Source organism: Trachypithecus francoisi, unplaced genomic scaffold, assembly GCF_009764315.1.
Source record: "Trachypithecus francoisi isolate TF-2019V2 unplaced genomic scaffold, Tfra_2.0 Lachesis_group13, whole genome shotgun sequence".
Taxonomy (NCBI): domain Eukaryota; kingdom Metazoa; phylum Chordata; class Mammalia; order Primates; family Cercopithecidae; genus Trachypithecus; species Trachypithecus francoisi.
The window spans coordinates 43,627,957-43,651,257 of NW_022681458.1; the positions used below are offsets into that span (position 1 = coordinate 43,627,957).

A 23,301-nucleotide genomic window follows, 5' to 3' on the forward strand; every position below is an offset into this window, starting at 1 on the left:
CTGTGAGGAAGAAAACATGGAATCACACTTCTGACCACCTGACACATCATCCCCAGCACTCCCAGGTTTATAGAAAAGTATATTCATTTTTCAAAGATAATACACAGAGCTAATTCATGACTATACTTCATCTTGCTCAATTTTTACCAATCACCACAAACATCCCATGAAATCAAAGCAGATTGGGACACAAGGCTATGCAGTGCTTTTCAAAGCAGAGCACTGGGAGAGTCACACAACTAAGTACTGGCTGATCATGAATGCCATGTGTGGTTTGTATCATGGCGATCAGGAAAACATAATGGCAGGGGTTGTATACTGGAGTGCATTTCGCTAGGGCTTTTTTCCTCAAAGTAGCAGGATGCTACTGCTCACCACCCTCCATCTGACTAATCAATGGCATTCCTTTGTCACTTCATCAGAAAGGCACCCGACAGACACATACACTGAAAGCACATTTCATGTAGAGCTACATTTGTCCATGTTACAGTCTTTTCAAAAAAATCATTTGAAATAGAAATTATGACTATTTTACATTTTACCCACAGCAAACAGTACCTAACTTATTATGTGTCTCATGAATTTCATGACAATGATCACCTTCATTTTTCTACTGATGAGACTCCAAAAAATCCTTAACCCCAAAGACTTTGTGTTAAGATAATATGAACTATCAATGCTACCTGGATATGCTTTATCTATAACTCTTCTTCTATGTATTTTAAATACATAATATAAAATATGCAAAGTACATATTTCAAGAATTATATAAAATATGTAAAGTCTAATCTATAAAGTTAAGTGCAGAAATGGTTTATAACTAATCTAACATAGGGATTTATAATAGTACTAGAATTATGTCAGAAAAAGGTACATAGAATATGCTGATATTATTTGGATTCTATTTTTTAAATGGTGGCTAAGACAACCCACCACAAGTATTTAACTGGGTCATGGGTTTATGGTTCTGCATCACGTGAATGATAGTGGTAATGGATTTTGGTATTAGGCAATCCTGGATTTATTTTCCTTAATTTTTAACTTTTGTAGGTACATAGTAGGTATATATATTTATGAGGTACATGAGATGTCTTGATACAAGCATGCAATATGAAATAAGCATATCATGAAGAATGAGGTATGCATCCCCTCAAGCATTTATCCATTGACTTGCAAACAATCCAATTAGACTCTTTGCGTTACTCTAAAATGTGCAGTTATTATTAACTATACTCACCCTGTTGTTCTATTAAATACTGGCAGTCCTGGATTTAAAGGCTAACATTGTTATTTGTTAACTTGCAATATTTGGGAAATGTATTAACCTTTTCAAATTTATTCTCTATCTTGAAAACAGAGATTTTTGGTGAGGATTATTATAAACACATCAGCTAAAGAAATAAAGTGAATTGAATAATATCCACTTTGCACATTGCAGGTACTCAGTGAATATCTGTTATTGTTTGCATCTAATAACACTAGCCTAATAAGTATATTAAGTAGTTTTTTTTCAAGTTTAACACTGTCTCAGATTATAAGCATTAATGAAGGAAAGAAAACTTAACATTGAATTTCTAAATGTTGAGGCTAGTCAATTTCTATATACTCTAATTTTACTCTAATAATAATCTTGTGATAAGTATAATTATTTTTCTACTTTATGTGGAGAATATTGATGAGCAGAGACCTGAAATAATTTGCTGAAGATCGCACAGGGATAGATTTGATCAAGAACCCATGTTCTTTCAATTAAACCACATTTCTAAGACAAGGATAAATATTTTTCAACAACTTTGAGTGCTGATTTTTTTTTTTTGTTTAGTTTTACTTGTTCTTGTGGGGAGTAATTTATTATTGTTGTCATTATACATAATTTAAAACTAAAAAGTAACCTAATAGGCATTACACTTGTTTTATATCACTTCAGATTCTCTCTCATGTTCATATCTGCAAATATGTTATATATACACTGGTAATTAGTATGTGTGTGTTTGTATAAATTTTTTATTACACATATATTGTATATTCTACTTTTTTCCCATTGTTTCAGATGCACATTTCCATATATTGATTCAGTTTTGTACTAAGGATATTTAATGGATATACAGCATTTTGCTACATCTTAGTTCAGTCCGAACTTAACACAGCATTCACAGTTAGAAACATAAAATATATCTGTTTTATCACAGACAGTACTGAACTTAGTTCAATGGTACACAGGTTTACACATCTTTCTTTCTTTTTTCATTTTCAGATAGGGACTTGGTCTGTTGTTGCCCAGGCTGGAGTGCACTCCTACAATCACAGCTCACTGCATCATTGACCTCCCAGGCTGAAGTAATCCTTCCACCTCAGCCTCCTGGGTAGCTGGGACTACACATGCTCACCACCACACCTCGCTAACTTTTGTATTTTTTAGGGATACAGGGTTTCACCACGTTTCCCAGGCTGGGCTCCAACTTCTGGCCTCAGCCTCCCAAAGTGCTGGGATACAGGCATGAGTCACCGCGTCCAGACTCAAACAATCTTTCTGATAAATTTTTGCAAATCAGTTCATTAATAAAACATTAGAAGGGTAGGAATAAGCAGGAATAGGGAAGGAGAGTGCGGGATGTTTCTCCTACCTGCATATTTTCTCTCATATCTATGGCTTCTCGTAATGGATGAACTGCTATTTTAAAGATGTCATCAATGGTTTTAAGACCGATATTCCTGAGCATGGTATACTCCCGAACTTTCTTCCCCATTCTCACTGAAAGACTGCGCTTCTGTGCCTTTCCTCCTCCACTTCGATTAGTTATTGCTATGTGGACAAAAAGGGTTACGTGCTCCATGATGTCACCCACAAAAGAGCGCAGGGGAACATGCCGATATCCAGGCTGCAAACATTCAAATGGTATCGTATATTGCCCTATAAACTCATCCCCAATGTAGTCATCATCCAGAGCAACAAAACGGATCATGGCCAGCTCAGGTAGGTTTACTTGGAACTCAAAAGTTTCATCAAAAATAGGATTATCACTGTTTTGCTGTACAGTTTTAGTTCTTTGTTCCGAACAATCCGCTGGAATTCCATGTATCTCTATACACACATAGGGATCTATGACATCCCCTTTGGCACAAGCTCCCTTGGGCTTTGGGAAATTCTGACCACTGATGATCTTGATATGAAGAGCTAGAGGAGACACCCCAGGTACAATGCCCTTTGTATTTGCGCTGAAGTAAGAAACTTCATCTCGCATGATAGACGGCCTTAGAACATAACCACATCCCCCATTTTGAAGAAACCAGCCCGTGTGAAGGTCCATCATTGGACCTGGAGTCTGAAAATTCATTGCTACAATCTGACAGCCACAATTCCAAAAGTCCTGTGGATTCAAGTTACTGGAATCGATCCTCATGGCACTGGGATAGATTCTTGATAAGAACTTCTTATTATAATTAACAAAATCCTCTGGGTACTCATTTGCAATGCGGCTGGCCTCTGTTTCACTAAATGAACAAATTTCCCAATAGTTTTGGCTTTTCATAGATAGTTCAAAATCCCTGTACTGAACAGATTTACAAATAGATACCAAATCAGAGAGCTCCCTACAGAGTCGGATTTGTTTCTGCTCACCATTGTAATCTACCGACATCCTTCGAGACATTTCGGCTTCTTCATCTTCATCTGTTACTTCTCCTTCTAACACATCTGGATCAGAAGGCAACTTCTTTCCTTTCACAATGATCATTCTTTTTAATTTTTCTGGTGATGGGAGGTAGGATTCTGAGGGCAAAGGTGCTTCGGTATAGAGTTTATTGCCAAAGACCTTTTTCATCTGTTGAACCATTACCTTCTGCTGTAGCAAGGAGCAATGATTTCCCAAGCAAAGAATGAGTGGGTATTCAGAAGCAACAAAGGCAAATTTATTTATTACCTCTATGACACTTCGAAAGGAAACATGTGTTGTCATGTTATTTCGATTACAAAGGATTGGTTCATTATCGGAACCATCACTTACATCGAGTTCAATGCTTCGACAGCCCATTTTCAAAGCTCTAACATACCCGTTGATGTCAGCTGGCCCCCTGAACTGGTCTTCTATTAGATAGGTGTTATGAGAGGCATTGATATAGTAGTGAGATAATGGCTGGGTCATATCTTGGGCAACCTTCTTTTGCTCAGGATCAAAAATGTCACATTCTGATGACAATAAATACTGGGTAAAGCCATCAATTGCAAGAAACCCTTTTTGACGTCCCTCTTCAGAAAGTTCGTATCTCCTTATGATGTCTAAGCACATATCCTCGGTGATATGGGTGACTCCTTGCTCAGCTTCTAAAAAGAGCATGAGATCATTGGCATCCAAATATTCTTTGTTTTTAGATATCTGTACAAGTAAGAAATACACTTCTGGCCTGGTGCAAAGTTCACAAAAAGCTTCACAAAATTCCTCTTCGGTCACGCGGGTGGTTAGTTTTTCCTTGCTCTTCTGGATTTCTTTAAACTTTAACCTGATCTTGGCTTCCTTCAGAGTAGGGTTGAGTTGTTTTATTAACTCTACAGAGGTGTCTTCCAACATAATCCCATTCCCATCAACATCTGCTGCTTCAAACACTGTTTTCAACCACATGAACCGTGGTGTGTTCTGGTTGCCCTCCATAAAATCAAGAGGCTGCTTACTTCGAGAAACCAGGTACCGTAACCCAGACACCCAGATGTTTGCCACATCTGCTGAGTTAGCAACTAGGTCCAGAGACTCATAGTTTTCCCCATGGAGTATGGAAAAGGCACAGTCCTCACAGATCTGGTCAGCAAGGCCATTGTTTCTAAATGTTTCCGTGTTTTTCCCCAGTCTGATCTCTTTTATGGCAGAAATATCAAGCTTGGCTTTCTCGAGGTCTTTCTTTGAAGGTTCCCAGCGAAGAGCTTGGAGGTCTGTGTCTAGAGTGAAAAAACGGTTGTAAATGCGAGAATTTGGCCGGACTTTCTTCAGCTCACAGCCAGCTTGCATGAAGCTGATGCAGTCATTTGCACTGCTAATTTTCTTTTCCGATGGCATGCTGCTGAAAGACACGGTTTTCTTTCTTCCACCACATTTTTGGTTTGAAGGATCCTGTAAAATAATTTGAAAAGAATGAATCAATATCTTTTAGAAAACAGACAAATTCAGTAACACTCTATGAACTCCTCAAACTTCGATTCACATATTGTGATTATTTGAATAGAGGCTAGCCTAAAGTTCACCTTTTCACTGTGTCAGAAAAGAGAAATTGCTAAGAAAGCTGAAATTATAGGATTCAGGCAAAAGCTTATTTTTCAGATGCCTGTGTGGTCTTTGAAACAAAATCAAGTATTAAGTACAAATCACTCTGATTTGTTCCTTAAAGCAGATTTCTTAAGAACCTCATGCTGGTGCCTCAACAACCTAGCTCAACTCCCAATAAATATGCAACAGAAATAAAGCTGTATATTTTTACAGGTTTCCTCATTTATACTTTGCAAGCTTTTAAAGAGGTTTTCTTAAGGTTGATTTAAATAAATGGTTTTACCTTAACATACTTTGTATCACAAAGTGCTTAACTGAACAGCTTAACTAGAAATCATTTTCTTTTCTCAAGCTTTTTCAAGGTGTCTTGAAAGCCAAATTGAGAGCTAATAATAGCCAATCACTGGCATTTGAGCAAATTTTCAAACTGAGGTAAACAATTTGATTTTAACATTATAGGAATTCACACCTGCATTTCAGTGTAATGTTATTAGCAGGCACAGCTTAAACCAAATAGAAATATGAATGACTCTACTATATTTTTAAGGTTCTTCCAATATAAGTTAAATTTCAAAGCCCTTTGCCAGAAGATTTTACAGGGAACACTTCCACCTTGCAAATGCCATTTCTGGAAGTGTCCTTGGATCTTAGTGTTATAGAATTCCAGTTTCCTCAGCCCATTTCACCCTTCCCTGACCAACAGGGCCAACAGGTCATCAAACTTCATCCATTCAGAAGAGAGTATCTTAAGCAGGTTTATTATTTTTTGAGACTGTTTCCCTCTTGATTGTATCTAGGCCTTCTCCCCTATCATCCTTCCTAAAATACAGTTCCAGTCCTCTGAATACTCATGAGATGATGGATTTCATTTCAGTCTTGGGCTGTCCACTGTGTCTATCATTCCCAATTCATTTACACTGAATATCTGACTGATGCCACTTAAACTGGGTATTTCTTTACACTAGTCTCTGTTCTGACCACAGACTCAATTAATGATGCTCCCAACCACATCCCAATTCACATGATTGCCCCAGGAACAAATTTCCCAAAAGCATCATAATGCATGTTTACCATGCCCAATTTTATAAGCATACCAAAGAGTCAGCAAAATGTAGAGTACGAAGTACCTTGTCCTTGGAGAAAAAATAACTGTTCTTTTTTTTTTTTTTTTGACAGAATCTCGCTCTGTTGCCCAGGTTGGAGTGCAGTGGCATGATCTCAGTGCAATGCAACCTCCGCCTCCTGAGTTCACGTGATTCTCCTGCATCAGCCTCCCAAGTAGCTGGGATTACAGGCACATACCACCATGTTCTTGAGTTGTAATTATTCCACTCGCTAAATATATGACCTTGAGTAAGTCACTTAACCTCTCTCAATCTTAATTTCTGATAGGAATTAGTAATCTTTTTATATAACATAGTGTCATTGTGAGACTGAAAAGAGAAAATATGCATGACTGTTCTTTATAAACTGTAAGCACTTGAAAGGTTATGCTTTTCAAAGGAAGAGGAGCATTGCCTTATACACCCAGTAACTGTAGGACTATGAGTAGGTACTGACCAGGATATTGGGTATTATACAGAAGTTAATTCATTCCTGACTTCTGAACATTTCAGACAAATCTTCAGAGATAAATTGAAAATATTTTTAAAACAACCACATGAGATTACTATTTCAAATACTGAAAACTATAACCAAAGTAGTCTGGACCGTATCCTTCATTGGAAATATTTTAAAACAGGGTAGAATATCTTCTCTGGGACCTCATTTCATCAGTTCTGCCTATATAAGCTTGCCTATCCTATGATTCAGAAAAGACAGGATAATTTATTATTCAATTGACTAAAACTCTACCCATGAAAAGGAAACAAAATTTGCTTTAGTTATGAGATGTTGGTGGGATGATTCATTGACTCCAATATATATCAGATCTTCAAGTGACAATGATAGAAATTACTCAATTTAGATTACAGAATATTGCCTGTTGGTGTCCTGGCATGTAACAACTTAGCTCCTGTTTTTACAAAGAGTAGCTATTTTTAATTATCCTATAGTGGTCAATTTCCTCATCCTTAAGTTAAAAAACACCTATAAATCTTCAGCTAGTTATACACAGATGCTCTATTAGAACACATTTAAATTTGTCACAACCCACATGCTTAGAAATATCAGATGTTTGTGTGTATTTTTCCACACCATCAAGGCAGGCACCTAATGGCATTGCTGAGATGGGATTAATCTACCAAGTAAAATAAAGAAGAAAACTGTGAATTCTGATGGTAAATGAGATTGTGACTCAGCTTTTAAAGCTAACCATTTGACTTGCGTTTTAAGCTAATGAGAGCTTTCACATTAAAAAATGATTTTTATATAAGCAGTTCATGTTCCAAATAGAATTGTTGTCAGCAGAGTGATAAAATCTCTAACAGTTTCTAACAAATATTAAATGGGAAATTAATGCTACTCTAAATTAATGTATATGGTTCCTATACCCCAAGTATGACATTACGCTAGCATTCTCCATAGTCTATCGCTCTGTTACTGATTTGAGCCACTGTTTATTTGTAAGAACAGAATCACTCTTATCAGAATAGCTTTCTCTTATAAGGCTCTCCTCTGCCGTATCTCCTTAAGTCAAGACATTCCCCCCTAGCATGACAAGCCTTCAAGAAATATATATTTTATATCTAGCCTGCAAAAGAATCCACCTACCCATAATGCTAATTTCTTGCTTTGACCCACAATTCCTACATGATTATAAAACTTATAGCAAAATCCCACCTAAAACTTGGAACCAGCAAAAAAGATATGATTCTTAGGTTGTCATTTTACAAAGGACAGAATCCAAAGTCATTACAAGTTTCCAAATGAGCTAAAACTTGGCCAGAGCATGTGTGAATGAATAATTAGTTTGTCTGCTGATGACTACAGCCAAGATTATGTACATTCAAAATATGCTGGAAAAGGTTCAGGACTCTGATATTTCTCCAGGTCTGCCACAGGAAAGGAAAATGTCTGGATTCAGAGAGCAATCACGCTGTTCTTTCAATAGCCATGCAATTGGCTCTGACAGGCTGGGAAAGAAGAGGGGAGATGGAAATGGTGCCTCAGCAGACAGGAAGGGTGGAAGACTTCAAACCTTCTAAGCTTCTTCACCACCACAGTCCTACACCCCTACATCTGTATTCCCTCAAGAAGAACTTGGCAGATTGGTGGTGGGAAAGAAGGAATATTAAGGTAAACAGACTAGAAAAAGTTGAAGGTTAGGTATCAGTTTTCCTTCTTGGTAAATACAAAACATAATAATTATGATGATGATGATTGAATGACAGTCAATTTGATTCACTATACACTTAACACAATTCAACTATATACTTAAAAATGGTCAAACGGTAAATTTTATGTTATGTATGTATTGGGAAGATGGGTACTTTTGGCACGTTCCAAAAGAGACCAAGTTTATTATCAGTTCAGGTGTGCTCCAGTCAATGTCTAGCTCATTAGATGATTGAACTGATTCCAATGACCATAACATCTTTCCAGGAGATTTTTATAAACTCCAAGGTCTTTCAGTTTATTTCAAAGCTAACTCTCCTCACACGAGAATGAAGGCAAGAGGCTAAAGTACCAATACCACTTCCACCCGACTCCTGTCCCACAACCAAAGATTCTCTTTGAGCAGCTTACAACAAAAGCTTTAAATTTATTAAGATAAATAGTGCATTGTCATGCCTCTGTCCCCTAAATTAAAGCTTAACCTCATACTGCAGTTGAGTCCAATAATTAGTCAGACATTGAATTCAATCCTTTCTACTTTCTAACATTCTATACATAAGTCTCCACATTATCATTTCTCAAGAAAGGAATCACATTTAAATAAGTTAAATAAAAAAATAAACAAAATTGGGTTTATATGGTCTCTGAATATCTCTAAATAATACTTCACATTTTGGATCTACTGTCTTTTGAAATCAATCAATATCTTATAAAGGATTCAATCATCAGAAACAAGACGAGTCTCATGAACTAGTAAAGCAATAGACAAATATTTTACTCTTTTGTTAAAACAACACAAGACTGATTTATCTATATGCACTGTTTCTAATATATGTATGTAATGAAGATAATTTCTATCTAATCTTATGCTATAAGGTCTGATTTCTAAACTTAGAAATCATTTCAAAATACAGGGGGAAATGGCCAAATGTCTTTTTAATTTTTTAATTATTTTCTACAACATTGTTGCTTATCGACTACTGTTAGGAATAGGATACCAATCATGATTCAATGAGACTCTTCACAACAGTAAAATATTTTCAGCTTCCTAAATATTTAATATTTTAATATTATTTTAAAATATTTAATAATTTTATTAAGCTAAAATTGGAAACAAAGTTCAGATAAATCAAATAAATTTCCATTGACATTTGCTTTCCCTAAGCCCGATAAGATTGGATACAATGCAAGCTCCTTAACCAAAATAAAAAAAAAATCATTTTTCTTCAAAACACATTGATAAGCCCCCCCCAAATTCTACTTATTCAATGGCAGTTTTGGGTCTCAATCATGAAAATATTGAATTATTTAAATATAATTTCAGGAAAAAGTATACTGAAGTTGCACAAAAAATGTGAATGTACCTAATGCTTATACACTTAAAAATGGTTATGTACTTAAGTGTACTTATACACTTAAAAATGGTTAAATTGTAACTTTTATGTTATGTATATTTTAACACACAGGGGGAAAAATGCACACTGAAGCATTGTACAAAAATTTAAAAGTGAGTAAAGGAAATACCAAGCCCAAGCTTCCCTGCCTTTGACCTCATGAGCATGTTTAAACATCTAATTATATCATCACATATACTTTTTGGTGTTTTGGCAAGTTGTTTTTAAGCAAACAGTTCTAAAATGATTCTTTGTTAGAACAAATTTACACAACTCTAAAGACCAGAAATCAAAACACCAGTTGTCAAACTGTGATGAGAAGGAATCTTTGTTTCATAACACTGAACTCCAGCTACGTAGTGTAAGGGAGGGAAAGATTTATATTTGAAAAGTTATCTTAAGAAATGATTAATAAAAATTTAATAGATTATACTAAAAGATAAGCATATAGCACATAGGTTTGATTTTCACCATAGGGACTTTATCTGTTCTTATATACAACTTATACACTATAAAAATACGCTATTCATTCTGGTTCTGTGAAGTTCTAAGCAAAACTGAGAAACAAAAATTTGGTTGATACATGACATTCTCAAAGGATGGTAGACAATATACAATCTAGAATCCAGATAAGCTCCAACCTTGGATATTGAGAGGCCTCTGGTCTTATTCTTCATTTATTCATTTGACAAACAAGAATAGGTACCTACTCTGTGATAGAGGCTAGCACATTGCAGAGTTTGGAGGAAACTGATAAGGTTTCATTTTTATCTTAGATATATCATTCTGCATATGTGCTAAAGGGATTTGATATGGACAAAACTGAAGATGATACATTAGATGACTATTTCATTCAGCATTACAATAAAGAGATAATGATGGCCTGAGCTAGATTCCTAATACAAAGGATGAAGGTATTAGGTAGATTAGGAAGGTATCCTAATAAAAAGAATTCCTAATAAAAAGGATGAAGGGATTAGGTAGGTATCCTAATAAAAAGGATGAAGAGGAGTGGGAAATATCAAGAAACATGAGGTAAAACAAGAACTTCTTGACTGAGTAAAGGATGACTTCTAGGTTTTTGGTTTGAGTGAGAAGTGAATGGAAATATTACTGAATGAGGTATGAAATATCAGGGGAAGTGAAGTTGAAGTGGAAATTAAGTTTACTTTGAGCCATAGTGAATTTTATATGACTATGGGCCATCTAGATGAAGTTGTCCAATGGAAAGTTGGATATATGAGTCAAACCTCCAGGGAGAAGTCTGGGCTGCAGTTTCAGTGTTGGAAGTTACACCTGTAAAGGGATAAACAGAATCTTGAGCAGAGTAGAGTCACCTATTAAATAAAAGCAGTTGGAGATGGGCTAAACCCAGAGGAACACCAGTATTTAGAGGCTGGGCAGATAAAAGAAAAAAAGAGCTGAAGGGTAAGAAAACTAGGAGTATGAGCTTCCACAGATGCCAAGACTAAAAGGAAAGCGTACTGGAAATTAAGATCTGAAGATAGCTTACTGAATTCAGCAGTTAAGCAGTTACTGCTAATTTGGGCAAGAGAATGTCTTATGTTCCTTTTAAGATGCCTAGGATAGAGAACAAAATGAGACCCAAACTGCAGCCATGACATGAGCTGAGAGTAAAGGGTTCCAGGGAAGGAACAAAAGTCATGCAGTGGGAAAGACAGCCAGGATGGCTACCATACACTAAGTGAGATAAAGTGGCCCCAAGTGAGACTGAACAACAGACAGAGGCAGAGAGTAACCAATCCAGAAGAGGGGTATCCTCAAAAATGTTGGCTTCACTAACCTGGATTGTGATCACAGAATGGAATTCAGTTCTGATGCACACACTTTGCCTGTCCAATGGGCCTATGCCCAAAATCACATCCATGTTTGGCAGTTAAGTGGTCTGGAGAAAATCCATACCCATACACAAGGCCTAACTCTTCACACAAAATTCAAGGTGGTGGGGGAGACGGGATCATCACTATATCTGTTGCCTTCAAGCTTCAGAAAAGGAAAGCCTGCAACTGTAGAATGATACCATTAATTTCGTGTTAAAATTTCCCAAGTATTATTCCCATGGTCAACTCCAGTTACTTAATGCAGAGACACAAACTGGTGATGCACTTATTTATGGTTAACACCATGTGACTTGCCCAGGGTCACTGTGTGATACAGTGGGAGTGGAGGTCCTAATAGCCACTATTGAGAAGTAGCTGAAGCCTAACCCAAGTAAACCATTGACCTTCCCTAGTGTGTGCCTTATTGGTGAGGATCTGAACAGTTATTTTATGATCAATAAAGAAAGCATTTATTGTCTACACCATCTTCTAAGTCAACAGAATTAATTAAAGGCAACACTAAGTGTATGCACGCACATTTCTCTAGCCAAATTGAGTTCTATGTCTGAATTTACCATTAAATTTTATTTATAAAAGGTGATTCATTTCACAAAATGCACTAAAGCCATCTCCTTTAGGAAACCCACTCTGATACATATGCTGTGGTGAGGATGGGATACTAATTAAAATATAGGCAGCTAGTGACCCTCTAAATTTTACACATCTTCTCTGAAATGACTCTCTTCACTTGGAAGCAAAAATAATTGATGTTCTACAGGCAAGGCTAGCAATACAGTGCAGAGAAAAAAACAAAAACAAAACAGTCCATTTCAGAGTGGGTAGTTAGTACCATTGATTTATTTTGTTAAACAGAAGAAGCTTCCCCTGTGCTGTACCTCACTGCAATCATTTGCTCATTAGAACTCATTAAGAAGGGACACTCTAAATAAAAGTGATTATCTCAAGCTCTTCTTCTACATAGTTTCCATCCAGTTAGGGTTTTTCTGCAAGAATGATTCTTATTATACACATTCCATGGATTATTTCAAATACAATTTTCATTTACACAAAGATTCACTGAACCCCTACTCTGGGCTATGCACTGTACAAGTGATTTGTTCTTTTAAAAATCATTAATCCCAACACTAATGTTGTCTGGAATAAATTTTAATGTATGAATTTTGTAGCTAATTAAATCAGTAAATAAGAACAAAGATAATCAAATTTAATACTTAGGGTAAAATGTATAAAGAATGCTTCTAAATAAACAATAAAAACAGCTTTAAATAACATTAAAGATGTTCATGAGCCAAGTCCACAAAGGAGCATAAAAGGCTGATGAGGCATATTAAACAGAAGTACTACACTCCTTTGTAGTGTCAGCTGCTTTCATGGAAAGGCCTCATTTCTTATTTTAATCTTGCCAGTCTCCTCTTATATCCTTCACAGTCCACTGCTTCGTATACAGTTATGAGGTACATGAATTTCCATTTTTCTAGTCAACAACATGGTCCTTTTCACTAATCTCACTGCTGCACGCAATGAGTAGTTTTGTTAGTACTGTGCTTTAGCTGCGTCAACTTGAAAATAAGGGTGACAGCAATAAAGGTCATCTGATGATTCATTCAGCGGCCTCTGAGGAACAACTTGCGTCTATCAGTCCTGTCCCTCTAAGACAGATGTCTGCCTCACACTCAAAAACAATACATTTAAAATTAATAGGTAGCCTGCGCAACTCTTAGCAGAGGTGCCAAGAACCAAGCGGGCTTGGAGACTGAGATACGATTCTGTCCTTCCTCAGGAGACCCCTGCACAGCAGGGCCCAGGAATCCTGGCAGAGCTTATGCCAGCACTGATTGTTGTTTCTGGTGTGAGGATTAATTGGATGTTCTCTTTATGGAAAACAGGATGTCATATCCCTTTAAAAGGAAAATCAATGATGAAAGCTAGCTAAATGTATACTTCTAATACCCACATTGCTAACACATCTCTTTCAATGTATTGTTATAAAGATTAAATGTAATGCTCCAATTATTTCACAGGTATAAACATATAACTTGGTGCTTAATTAGGGCATTCATCAGAAAATTATATGTAATTAGGTAGGCTTTCAAATTGACACGTACTTTTATATTTTATTCTAATTAATGTTGCATATTTACTTAAAATACTTTATCTGAAAAATTAAAATATCAACAGAAATAAAACATTATTAAATAGAGTTCATGTCACAAACATTCCTGACAAAATTTCCCGCCTCTCTTTGTGTCCTATGTAGTGAGTTCACAGAAACGTTTTTCCTTCATTGCGACTTTTCAGTTTTTAATGGTAATATTTGCCCTCAACTATGACACACGAATATATTATTTACATTGATTTTAGTCACTTTGGAGTCCAAATATATTCTTTAGTCATCTAAATTTGAATTAAGCATATTTAAAACTGAAAAGGAAATACCCAATGTGCCTCAATATTATGTGAGTTTTGCCATTTATTAACATAGAGTGTTATTGGAGCTGAGTTTTAGAACAGATATGATTTATAAAAATAAAATCATTCACAGTTATACCAGCTTAAGTGGAAATAAGAGACATAATCAGCCTTTCTTCAGAGCATAAAGTTTTCATCAGTGAAATTGTTTGAAAAATAGTCAATTTCCAGGAATTTATGGTTTTCTGTGCAACATTTGCTAAGGACAAAACTCCAGGTTATATGCATCACTTACAAATTCAACTCAATGATATAAAATATATAACTACTAGTGGTAGTTCTTAGAAATGAAATCAGTTCTATTGTACTGTACAGTAATATACACATGTAGGTTTTTCATTACAAAAAATATTCTGTAGAAGATTTAAAAACAGTGAATTTGCTTTTTAAAAGCATTTTATAAATGTGTGTCACTTGGGACAAGGAGACTAAATTTCAATTTTTAAAAAACCCAATTCTATTCAAACTTAAGAAATAATACATTAATGTCTAAACTGATCTTTCTATCTTTCTCTAGACTTGGAGAAGTGTAGTGTACCATTTAATAAATTGGTATATATATTAACAAATGGACTCCTTCTTGCATTTGTATTAAGTCTGTATTGTAAAATTGACATTTAAATTATTTTAAACTGCCTAATTGAATATTTCTTTTGAAATAAACCCCTTAAAGCAATCTCTGAGTTTTCCATAAGACAGATATCTGAACCCCATATAAAATAGAATGTCAATTATCTTGACCCAATGCTATGTGCAAACACATCCTTAATATGTTTTCTCTTAGGACAATAATAGAATATGTCCTTTGGGACTAGTTATCATAGAGATATAGAACCTTTGGCTCAAATAGCCAACTTGGCTTGAATGTCAAGATGAATCTGATTAAAGGTTTTAAGTTTTACCCATAACTTCTGGAATGGGTTAGAACTATCTAACACTTTAATCCTTATTGCATTACCTCTGATTAACTGAACATCAGCATCTGCTTATGTTGAAGGAACAGATGGCAGATTTCAGAGAATGAATATTCTCAGCTCAGGGACTCCTTTAGGGTGAACTCTCCCTCACCCCTATTCATACCCAGTAAAGGCTCCATGGTCAAAATGGAAACAAATTCATTCTCTTAACTTAGAAAAATGTAAAAGAAAACTATGTAAGCATAGTTCTTATTTGAGATAATAAAACTCAAAGTCCATAAATATCATACTGATAGAAATTACTGAACTAACTAAATTCCTTCTTTCCAAACCAAAGTATTGGATTAGAGATTAATAAATTTTACTCATCAGCACCACCTACTTGCATGACTTTTTGCAAAGCAAATTTCTATGTCTATAATTTTTATTTGTCAAAAAAAATATAATTCCTAGCCCGATTCATAGGGCTGTGTCAAGGAATAAAGGAAATAAAGCATGCTAAAGTACTTTGTAAAACACAGACCACAGTCTGATAAAATTCCACAAAAGTGAATTATAGATCTTTTTATGAAAATAAGTAAAATATGGCAATGTGTTAAAGAAATATATTCTTCAAAAAGTCAGATTTATTCCAGGAATGTAGGAATGAGTCAACATGAGACAGTCCATCAATGAAATTCAATAAGTAAACAGGTTAAAAGAGAAAAACAATTGATCATAACTAAAACTACCCCAAAGACATCTGACAAAATGCAGTACCAATTCACAACAAAACACTCAGTAAACTGAGAAGAGAAGAAAACTTCCTTAACATAATCAAAACCATTTCAGAATCCTAGAGGAAACATTTTACCAACTGGTGAAGATTTAGAAGCATTCTCATGAAAATCAAAACGCAAAACAAAATTAAAAAGCCTACTATTTATTTACTTTATATTTTAATATAATTTTGGATAGTTAAGTCAAAGCAATAAGGTAAAGATAAGAAATTAAGTGTAAAATATTGTAAAGAAAGTGATAGATCATTATTACTTGCAGAAAATATAACTATTTACCTAGAAAATCTCAAAAGATCAAATGAAAAACTTATTAGAACCAATAAAAATGATAGTGGCAAAATATAATATAAATATAGAAAAATTAATAGCTGCCTTATATGCCGACCTGTTTCTAAACATAATGGCAGGGGTAAGTAGGGGTGAGAGGAATCCCATTCAAATTAGTAATTAAGACTATAAACAAGTCAAGAATAAAGTTAACAAGGTGTCTGCAAAACTTAGATACAGAATTTTATTTTACTTAAAGTTAAAAAGGAAAAATTAAATAAATAAAAATATTAAAAATTACCAAAAATATACTACTGGCAAAATTCAAATTCTTCACTAGTTAGCAGACAAACACAATGAAATTGTAATGAAAAGCCCAATGGGATAGTTTCAATGGATGCAGTTGTAAGAGGCATTTTAAATAACAAAGGAAACAATATGTTATTCAATTATTAGTGTTAATAAATTCAGTATTCATTTGAACAAAAAAACTAGATTTCTGCTTCGCGTCAGACAAAAATAATTTTAATAAAGATTAAATAAAACACAGAAATACTAGGAAAAACTATAAGACTATTTTTGTATAGTTTTGGGTGAGGAAGACCTTTTCTTAACAAACATATTAAGACCAGAAAGCACAGAGGAAAAAGTTGATAGATTTGACCATAGAGAAACTTAAAACTGTATTAATATTTTTTTAAAAATTCAAACTGGAACATATTTGCTATGTGTTTCTTAATTTATAAAAATTGTTCACAAATGAATTTTGAAAAGACAAATTCACAAAATTATACAACTGTTTAGAGAATACATAAAAAGATGCTCAAACAAATTAGACATTATGTGTATATATATATATACACACAAAGGTATACACAAATAAAATGACTATTTTTGCCTATCAGATTACTAAAGTTTAAAAAATGTGAGATTGTAGGGAAATGGAAATTTTTATACAACAGTACATTGAATATAAACTTGTACAACTTTTCTGGAAGGTAATGTAATAACATGTTTCAAAACATTAAAGATGCATCTACTTTGATCCAGAAATTTAATTTTTAGGAATTTAAAGAAATCTGAAGGAAATACTTGAGTAAATGAGCAAAGATATAAGAGGTGGTTCACTGCCATGCTGCTGGTATTTTAAAAAGTAAATACAAACTAATAAACTAAACATCCATTCCCAGTAAGGACTGGCAAAATAAATTATGGTACATTTCATGTAACAGGATTCTATACAGCCCATTTAATGGGTGATGTAGACCTATAAATCTTAAAATGCATTGTGTGTGTGTGTGTGTGTGTGTGTGTGTGTATGTATACTTAAAAAGCAGATAACAGAACAGTACTTATAGTATAATATGAGAGCTTGAGAGCTTACCATTTACCTATGACAAATCTGGAAGAATATATTCCCATTGTTGATAGTGGTTATCTCTAGAAAAAGGGAGCAAAATTATGGAATTTTCTTTCTCTGTATTGCTCAAATTATTTAAAATTAACATATATTAGCATATATTATGAGAAAACATATTAAAGATATTTCCATATTAAAGACAGTTAGAACGCATTAGTCCTATAACTACCTCATGAATTATCAGATAGATAGCTACACCTTGTAGAGATTAATGACATCCATCTTTTTAAGCTTTTTTGAGTCATAACTAAAATGGTTAAAATTTCAAAGAGCCCAGGAATTCAAGGGTTCTTTTGAAATTATTTTTATTAAAATAATTACACTGGTGTTATTTTAGTTAAATATAATTTTTGAAATATTTATTATTCTTGGGAATGGTCAATGCACTTCTAATATAACATATAAAAATAGCCCTTAAATATCATGTCAGATCTTTGATTTGGAAATTATTTTAGTATCTTACATTTTAGAACTACTAATATTAGTTAGCTATGGTGAAAAGAATGTCCAAAGCACAATTCAGTTTTATAATGTATCTGGAAAATTAGTCTCATAAATATTTAAACAATCAATTTGAATGAAAATGTATATCTTCTCTTAAATCAAATTTTTTCTACCTCTAAGTTTTGAGAGTAGATGTAAGCATATGAATGTTCCCAGAGGAGGAAAAGAAGGTTAAACTTGAGAATTCCTTACTAGATGTTTAAGTCAATTTGATTTCAATTAAATGCACTCCACTGATAATAAGATTCAAATCTGCTATATTGAATTAGGATTTAAGTATATCCCAAGTATTGGGCTCAGTAAGAATTCCATATAGGTTACAAGGTCTTTTACCTTTCAGAGCATACACACTATTAATAATTATAAAATTTTCAACCACAATCATCAAATATAGAATGTAGCCTTAAAAGTTCTCCATCAGGTGAACTTGGCCTATCCCTCTATTTTCATGTCTAGATATGTAACTACAAATTTGCCTTTGCATTCTGCCCCCCAGTACACTCCCAAATCTTCAGAAAGTATACTTTAGTTCACCAAAAAGTCTTTCATTGTCTTCTAATCCGCATTCCTTTATTTCTTCTTTAATAGAGCGTCCTTATCTGAACTCAACTAATCTCACCCCTCGAAATAATTTCTGCCCATCTCTGCCACTTAAAACACTCTTCTACTAATTGTACTTAACTCTACATTTAACATGTGAAATCTCAGGACATTCAACTAATGAATGCAATATTTCACCCAAAATGTTACTTAAAATAGCAGATACTTTCCAAATCATTTTTACACTGTCAGGAAAAATATAGTTGTCAATATATTTTTTCAAAAAACTAAATCTGTTCAATTACCACCAGGCTTATTGCCTCCTGAGAATATCTGCAGAATGAGAATATAATTACAAGTAATAAGAAATGGTAACTAAAATAAAAAAAAAATGCTCTCATAGCCCATGTAAATCTGAGCCAAATTCAGGTAAAATATTAACACTCAATTCTGGTGCATATTTTTTATTATGAGTCAGGGTCTTGCTCTGTCACTCAGGCTGGGGTGCAATGGTGGGATCATGGCTCACTGCAGCCTTGAAATCCTGGGCTCAAGCAATCCTCTCGCCTCAGCCTCCCAAGTGGCTGAGAGTAGAGGCATGCACCACCACTCCAGGCTGCTTCTTTATCTCTGTAGAGACAGGGTCTTGCCATGTTGTCCGAGCTGTTTTCAAACTCCTGGGCTCAAGTGATCGTCCCGCCTCAGCCTCCCGAAGTGCTGGGATTACAGACATGAGCCACCGTGCCCAACTCTGGTGCATATATCCTTGTGTGTTGGTTCACTTAAAAAACAAACAAACAAAAAAAACTGCCAGGTGGCTTGCTTTCTTGGTACTGAGAGACGTTTACAAACTCTTACGAAATTTCACATAGTTATGTTTGGTTATCTAGGCAATTTTAAAATGGAATAAACATCACAGTTGTTTGCAGGACTATAAGCTAGCACATACTGATCTCTAGGCTATCAATTTGTCTGAACATAAAGATATTTAACACACATTTGGATTGTGTGTAGGGTGTGGTTGTTACATAAGTTCATTCGTTTTACTAAGGGACCTTGAATTCCCATTCGTTGATGAAATTGACCAGCACAACCCCTAAGAGGATAAATTTCTAGTACATCTACTAATATTCTCTGGAAAGAATAAGATATTTCATCCCAGGGAGTGTGAATCTCATGATGTAGAAATAAAAGAAAAATATTCACATTACACATTCTTCTTTAGTATTTAATCATAAAAGGATCATGGGCAGCAAAGATTCCAAGCCATGCTGGGCCAATTGAATTCAATTTGTTCCAAAATAATATTTCATCTTTTAGATCTCATTTAAATTATCAGTAAAAAGAACATTAAAGTCATTTATTTCTGTAGAACTGGTATGGTGACAGGGAAATAAAGTACTTAATGAAACCATTTATAATCTATAATCATGTTATTAAAACAGCATTTCCACTAAACACTTTACAATGAAAAAGTATAGTAATTTACAAATAGCTTAGGGATTGAGCTCTAATTAATCTCTTAGAAAAAAAGACTTGACACCTCAACATATTTAAACTTTATGCTTTGCTATCAGGAAACCTTGTAAAAAATGAGAAAGGCAATCCATAATGAATTCACTACACTTAATTTCATATTATCATCCCTAGTGGTTTCTTAATCATAACTTGCATGAATTGGGAGAAAGTGACAGCTAGTCTTATCTATGAGAGTGACTGTGTTCATTATTATTTTAAGAACCCCCAAGTAAAACCACTTTATGTTCAAAAATGAAAATCAAAATAAGGAGGGTAAGAGCATCTCACCTTTCTAAGAAGTTTTAATCTTTTCAAAGGGTTTCCACATTTGTTTTCTGTTGAGATCTCTCAAGATTTGAGATGAGAAAATGCAAGACACAGGAGACTAACAAAACATGCCAAAAACATAAATCAGTGGCAGAGTCGAATGCCAAACCCAGGTATTTCTACTCCTGAAGAAATTTTTTCCCCTAAGTTTATACTACCTCTGCATTTTACTACTATACTTTTCTAGTTCCCAGTGTATTTTATCACCCTTCACTATGGGAAGGAATACAAGTTTTACCATTATTGATATTTTCCCTCACTGAATGTTGAATAAAAAGAACTGTTACACTAATTATCTCTTTTCAACAGTGCTATATTACTCGGCAAAAATGCCACTCAAAAAGAGGGCCACAAAGGCCAGGCGTGGTGGCTCATGCCTGTAATTCCAACACTTTGGGAGCCCGAGGCGGGTAGATCACCTGAGGTTAGGAGTTCGAGACCAGCCTGGCCAACATGGTGAAACCCCGTCTCTACTAAAAATACAAAAATTAGCTGAGTGTGGTGGCGTGCGCCTATAATCCCAGCTACTCGGGAGGCTGAAGCAGGAGAATCACTTGAACCCGGGAGGCAGAGGTTGCAGTGAGCCGAGATTGAGTCATTGCACTCCAACCTGGGTGACAAGAGCAAAACTCCGTCTCTAACAAAAAAAAAAAAAAAAAAAAAGAGGGCCACAAAAAAGAGGACATGGTATGGAAAATTCTTCATATTTTGGAATATTTGAAGTCCTTCAACATATATTTATGGAGTCCCAATTTAGTGCCAGACACTGAGCTGGATGTATAGTGCATATACTGTAATGGCACCTGTAGAAGAAAGATATATTAAAGGATAATCACACAAACATGTAATTTAAAACCATAAGAACTGCTCTGAAAGAAAATATGGGGTATTTTAGGTAGAGGTGAACTAATTTAGACTGCAGCGGGGTACTAGGCATCCCCTAAGGAACTAACACAAGCTAGGCAAATTGCCAAGCAAATAGTGTGGGAAAAATATTCCATGCAGAAGAAATAGCACGGGAAGAGCCTGAGGAGACTCCACTAACACAGGCCCCTACAGCAAATGCATAGGAGAGGAGGAAGGAAATGAAATGAAGCTGTGGCAAGGGGCTGTGAAAGCCATTTTTATAAATCTGGAGTTTATTCTATGGAGGTTTTTAAGGCAAAGAAGTAAAAGTTCTTACGTTTTCAAAAGAAAAAAATATGTCTAGCTGCTAGAGAATGGATTTGGAGATACAATTTAATGGAGTAACCACTTGGTGATTGCAAGAGAGTTCCGAGTGTACTGAACTAGGGTGAGAACAAGAGAGAAGTGGATTTATTTGAGGAGCTACTGATGAACTGGAGTGGGAGCAATGGGGAGAGGGAAAAGGATCCCCAGATCTCTGGTTTGGGCAACTGAGAGGCTGGAGGAGCCACTTGCAAAAACAGAGAAGTCTATAGAAGGAACATACTTGTAAGTGGCTCTAGAGTATTGAGAATACAATTGTAAATAAGGAACTAGATCCCAAGATAAACCTCTGAGTTTAAGATAAAAATATGGGATTTAGAAACTGTCAGGTTATTAGCAGTTTTCGAAATCATGGGGCTGAACGAAATAACTTAAGAAGGCAGAATAAAAAGAAGAGTACCTAGCATTGACCTTTGAGAATGTAGAACATTTTGAGTTTGGTTAGGAGAAAAGCTAACAAAGGAGGGGGAAAATGGTGGTATCGGTAATCTCAGGATTTCCACTAAATAAATCATATTCCTTGAAATTTTCAGTAATAATAATGCCTAGCCCTCTGATATTTGGTATAATTAGGAATTTGACATGATTATTAATATTATATGATAAAAGTGAACAAGCTATTTAGAAATAAAGTTGTTTATAACACTTTTTTCTTGTCTCAAGCTTAAAGAGATACTCAACTTAAATGTAAAAATGGCATAATATAAAAATCCCTCAGAGTCTTATCAACATCTAAACTGGCAAAAGGCAAATTAAAAACATGTTTTACATCCAACTTTGTATCCAAGGTGAGGCAGAGACTGATATTTTCCTATAGTTTAATCAACAGAAAACAGGCCCTTTAAGTTCTATTAAATTATTTAACAGCCACAAACAGATGCAATAATTCATTGTTGGCAAAACAAATCATTTTCTCTTCTTTCTCAATGCCAATAAAGCAAACATTCACAGGTGCTTAATCAACATCCTTGCATAAGGCCAAACAATACAACCATTTTATGAATGACAAAAGAAAACATACATTAATAGGGTGACAAAATAATGTGTCATTGATAAGCCAAAGATTTGGGAAAGTTTAAAAAATGATTCTGAAGGATATGAAAAACAAAAATTTACCATGATTCTGAATGTGAATGTCATTTCATTGAATTGACATTTACCAAGCAATTGGTGGAGAGAATTCTTTAAGAAGAATTAGGTTATTTAGACTAGAAAAGCTGACTTATTTATTTGGTCTGGAAAGTTGAAAACCTTACTCATCCCGGATTGAGAGTACCCCTTAGACTAAAGAAGTTTTTTTAAAGGAGTTTCCTGAAGTTTTCTGGCAAGGTGGCAACTATACCAATCAAGAAAGGACTACCACCGAAGAAAATGAAAGACTTAGATTAATATTATTCTGATTTGCTAAAAAATTCCCCTTCCTTCAAATAGAGTGGAGCTTTTCTCTCTATCCTAATCTTAGAGGATATTGGGTATGTCCATTATTCCCTACAATGCAGTCTACAGAATGTAGGTGTGTGCATTTGCATAATCTATGTTCTTGAAA

The 23,301-nt window shown here is 34.7% G+C and overlaps 1 protein-coding gene across 1 annotated transcript in view; it reads right to left on the minus strand.

Moving 5' to 3' along the window:
- Positions 1 to 23,301, minus strand: part of PLCL1 (phospholipase C like 1 (inactive)) — a 358,935-nt gene that overhangs the window by 62,580 nt on the left and 273,054 nt on the right. Inside the window, exon 2 of the mRNA XM_033230742.1 lies at positions 2,625 to 5,099. Coding sequence (XP_033086633.1) covers positions 2,625 to 5,099 — 2,475 coding nt within the window. The remainder of the gene's footprint in view (positions 1 to 2,624; positions 5,100 to 23,301) is intronic.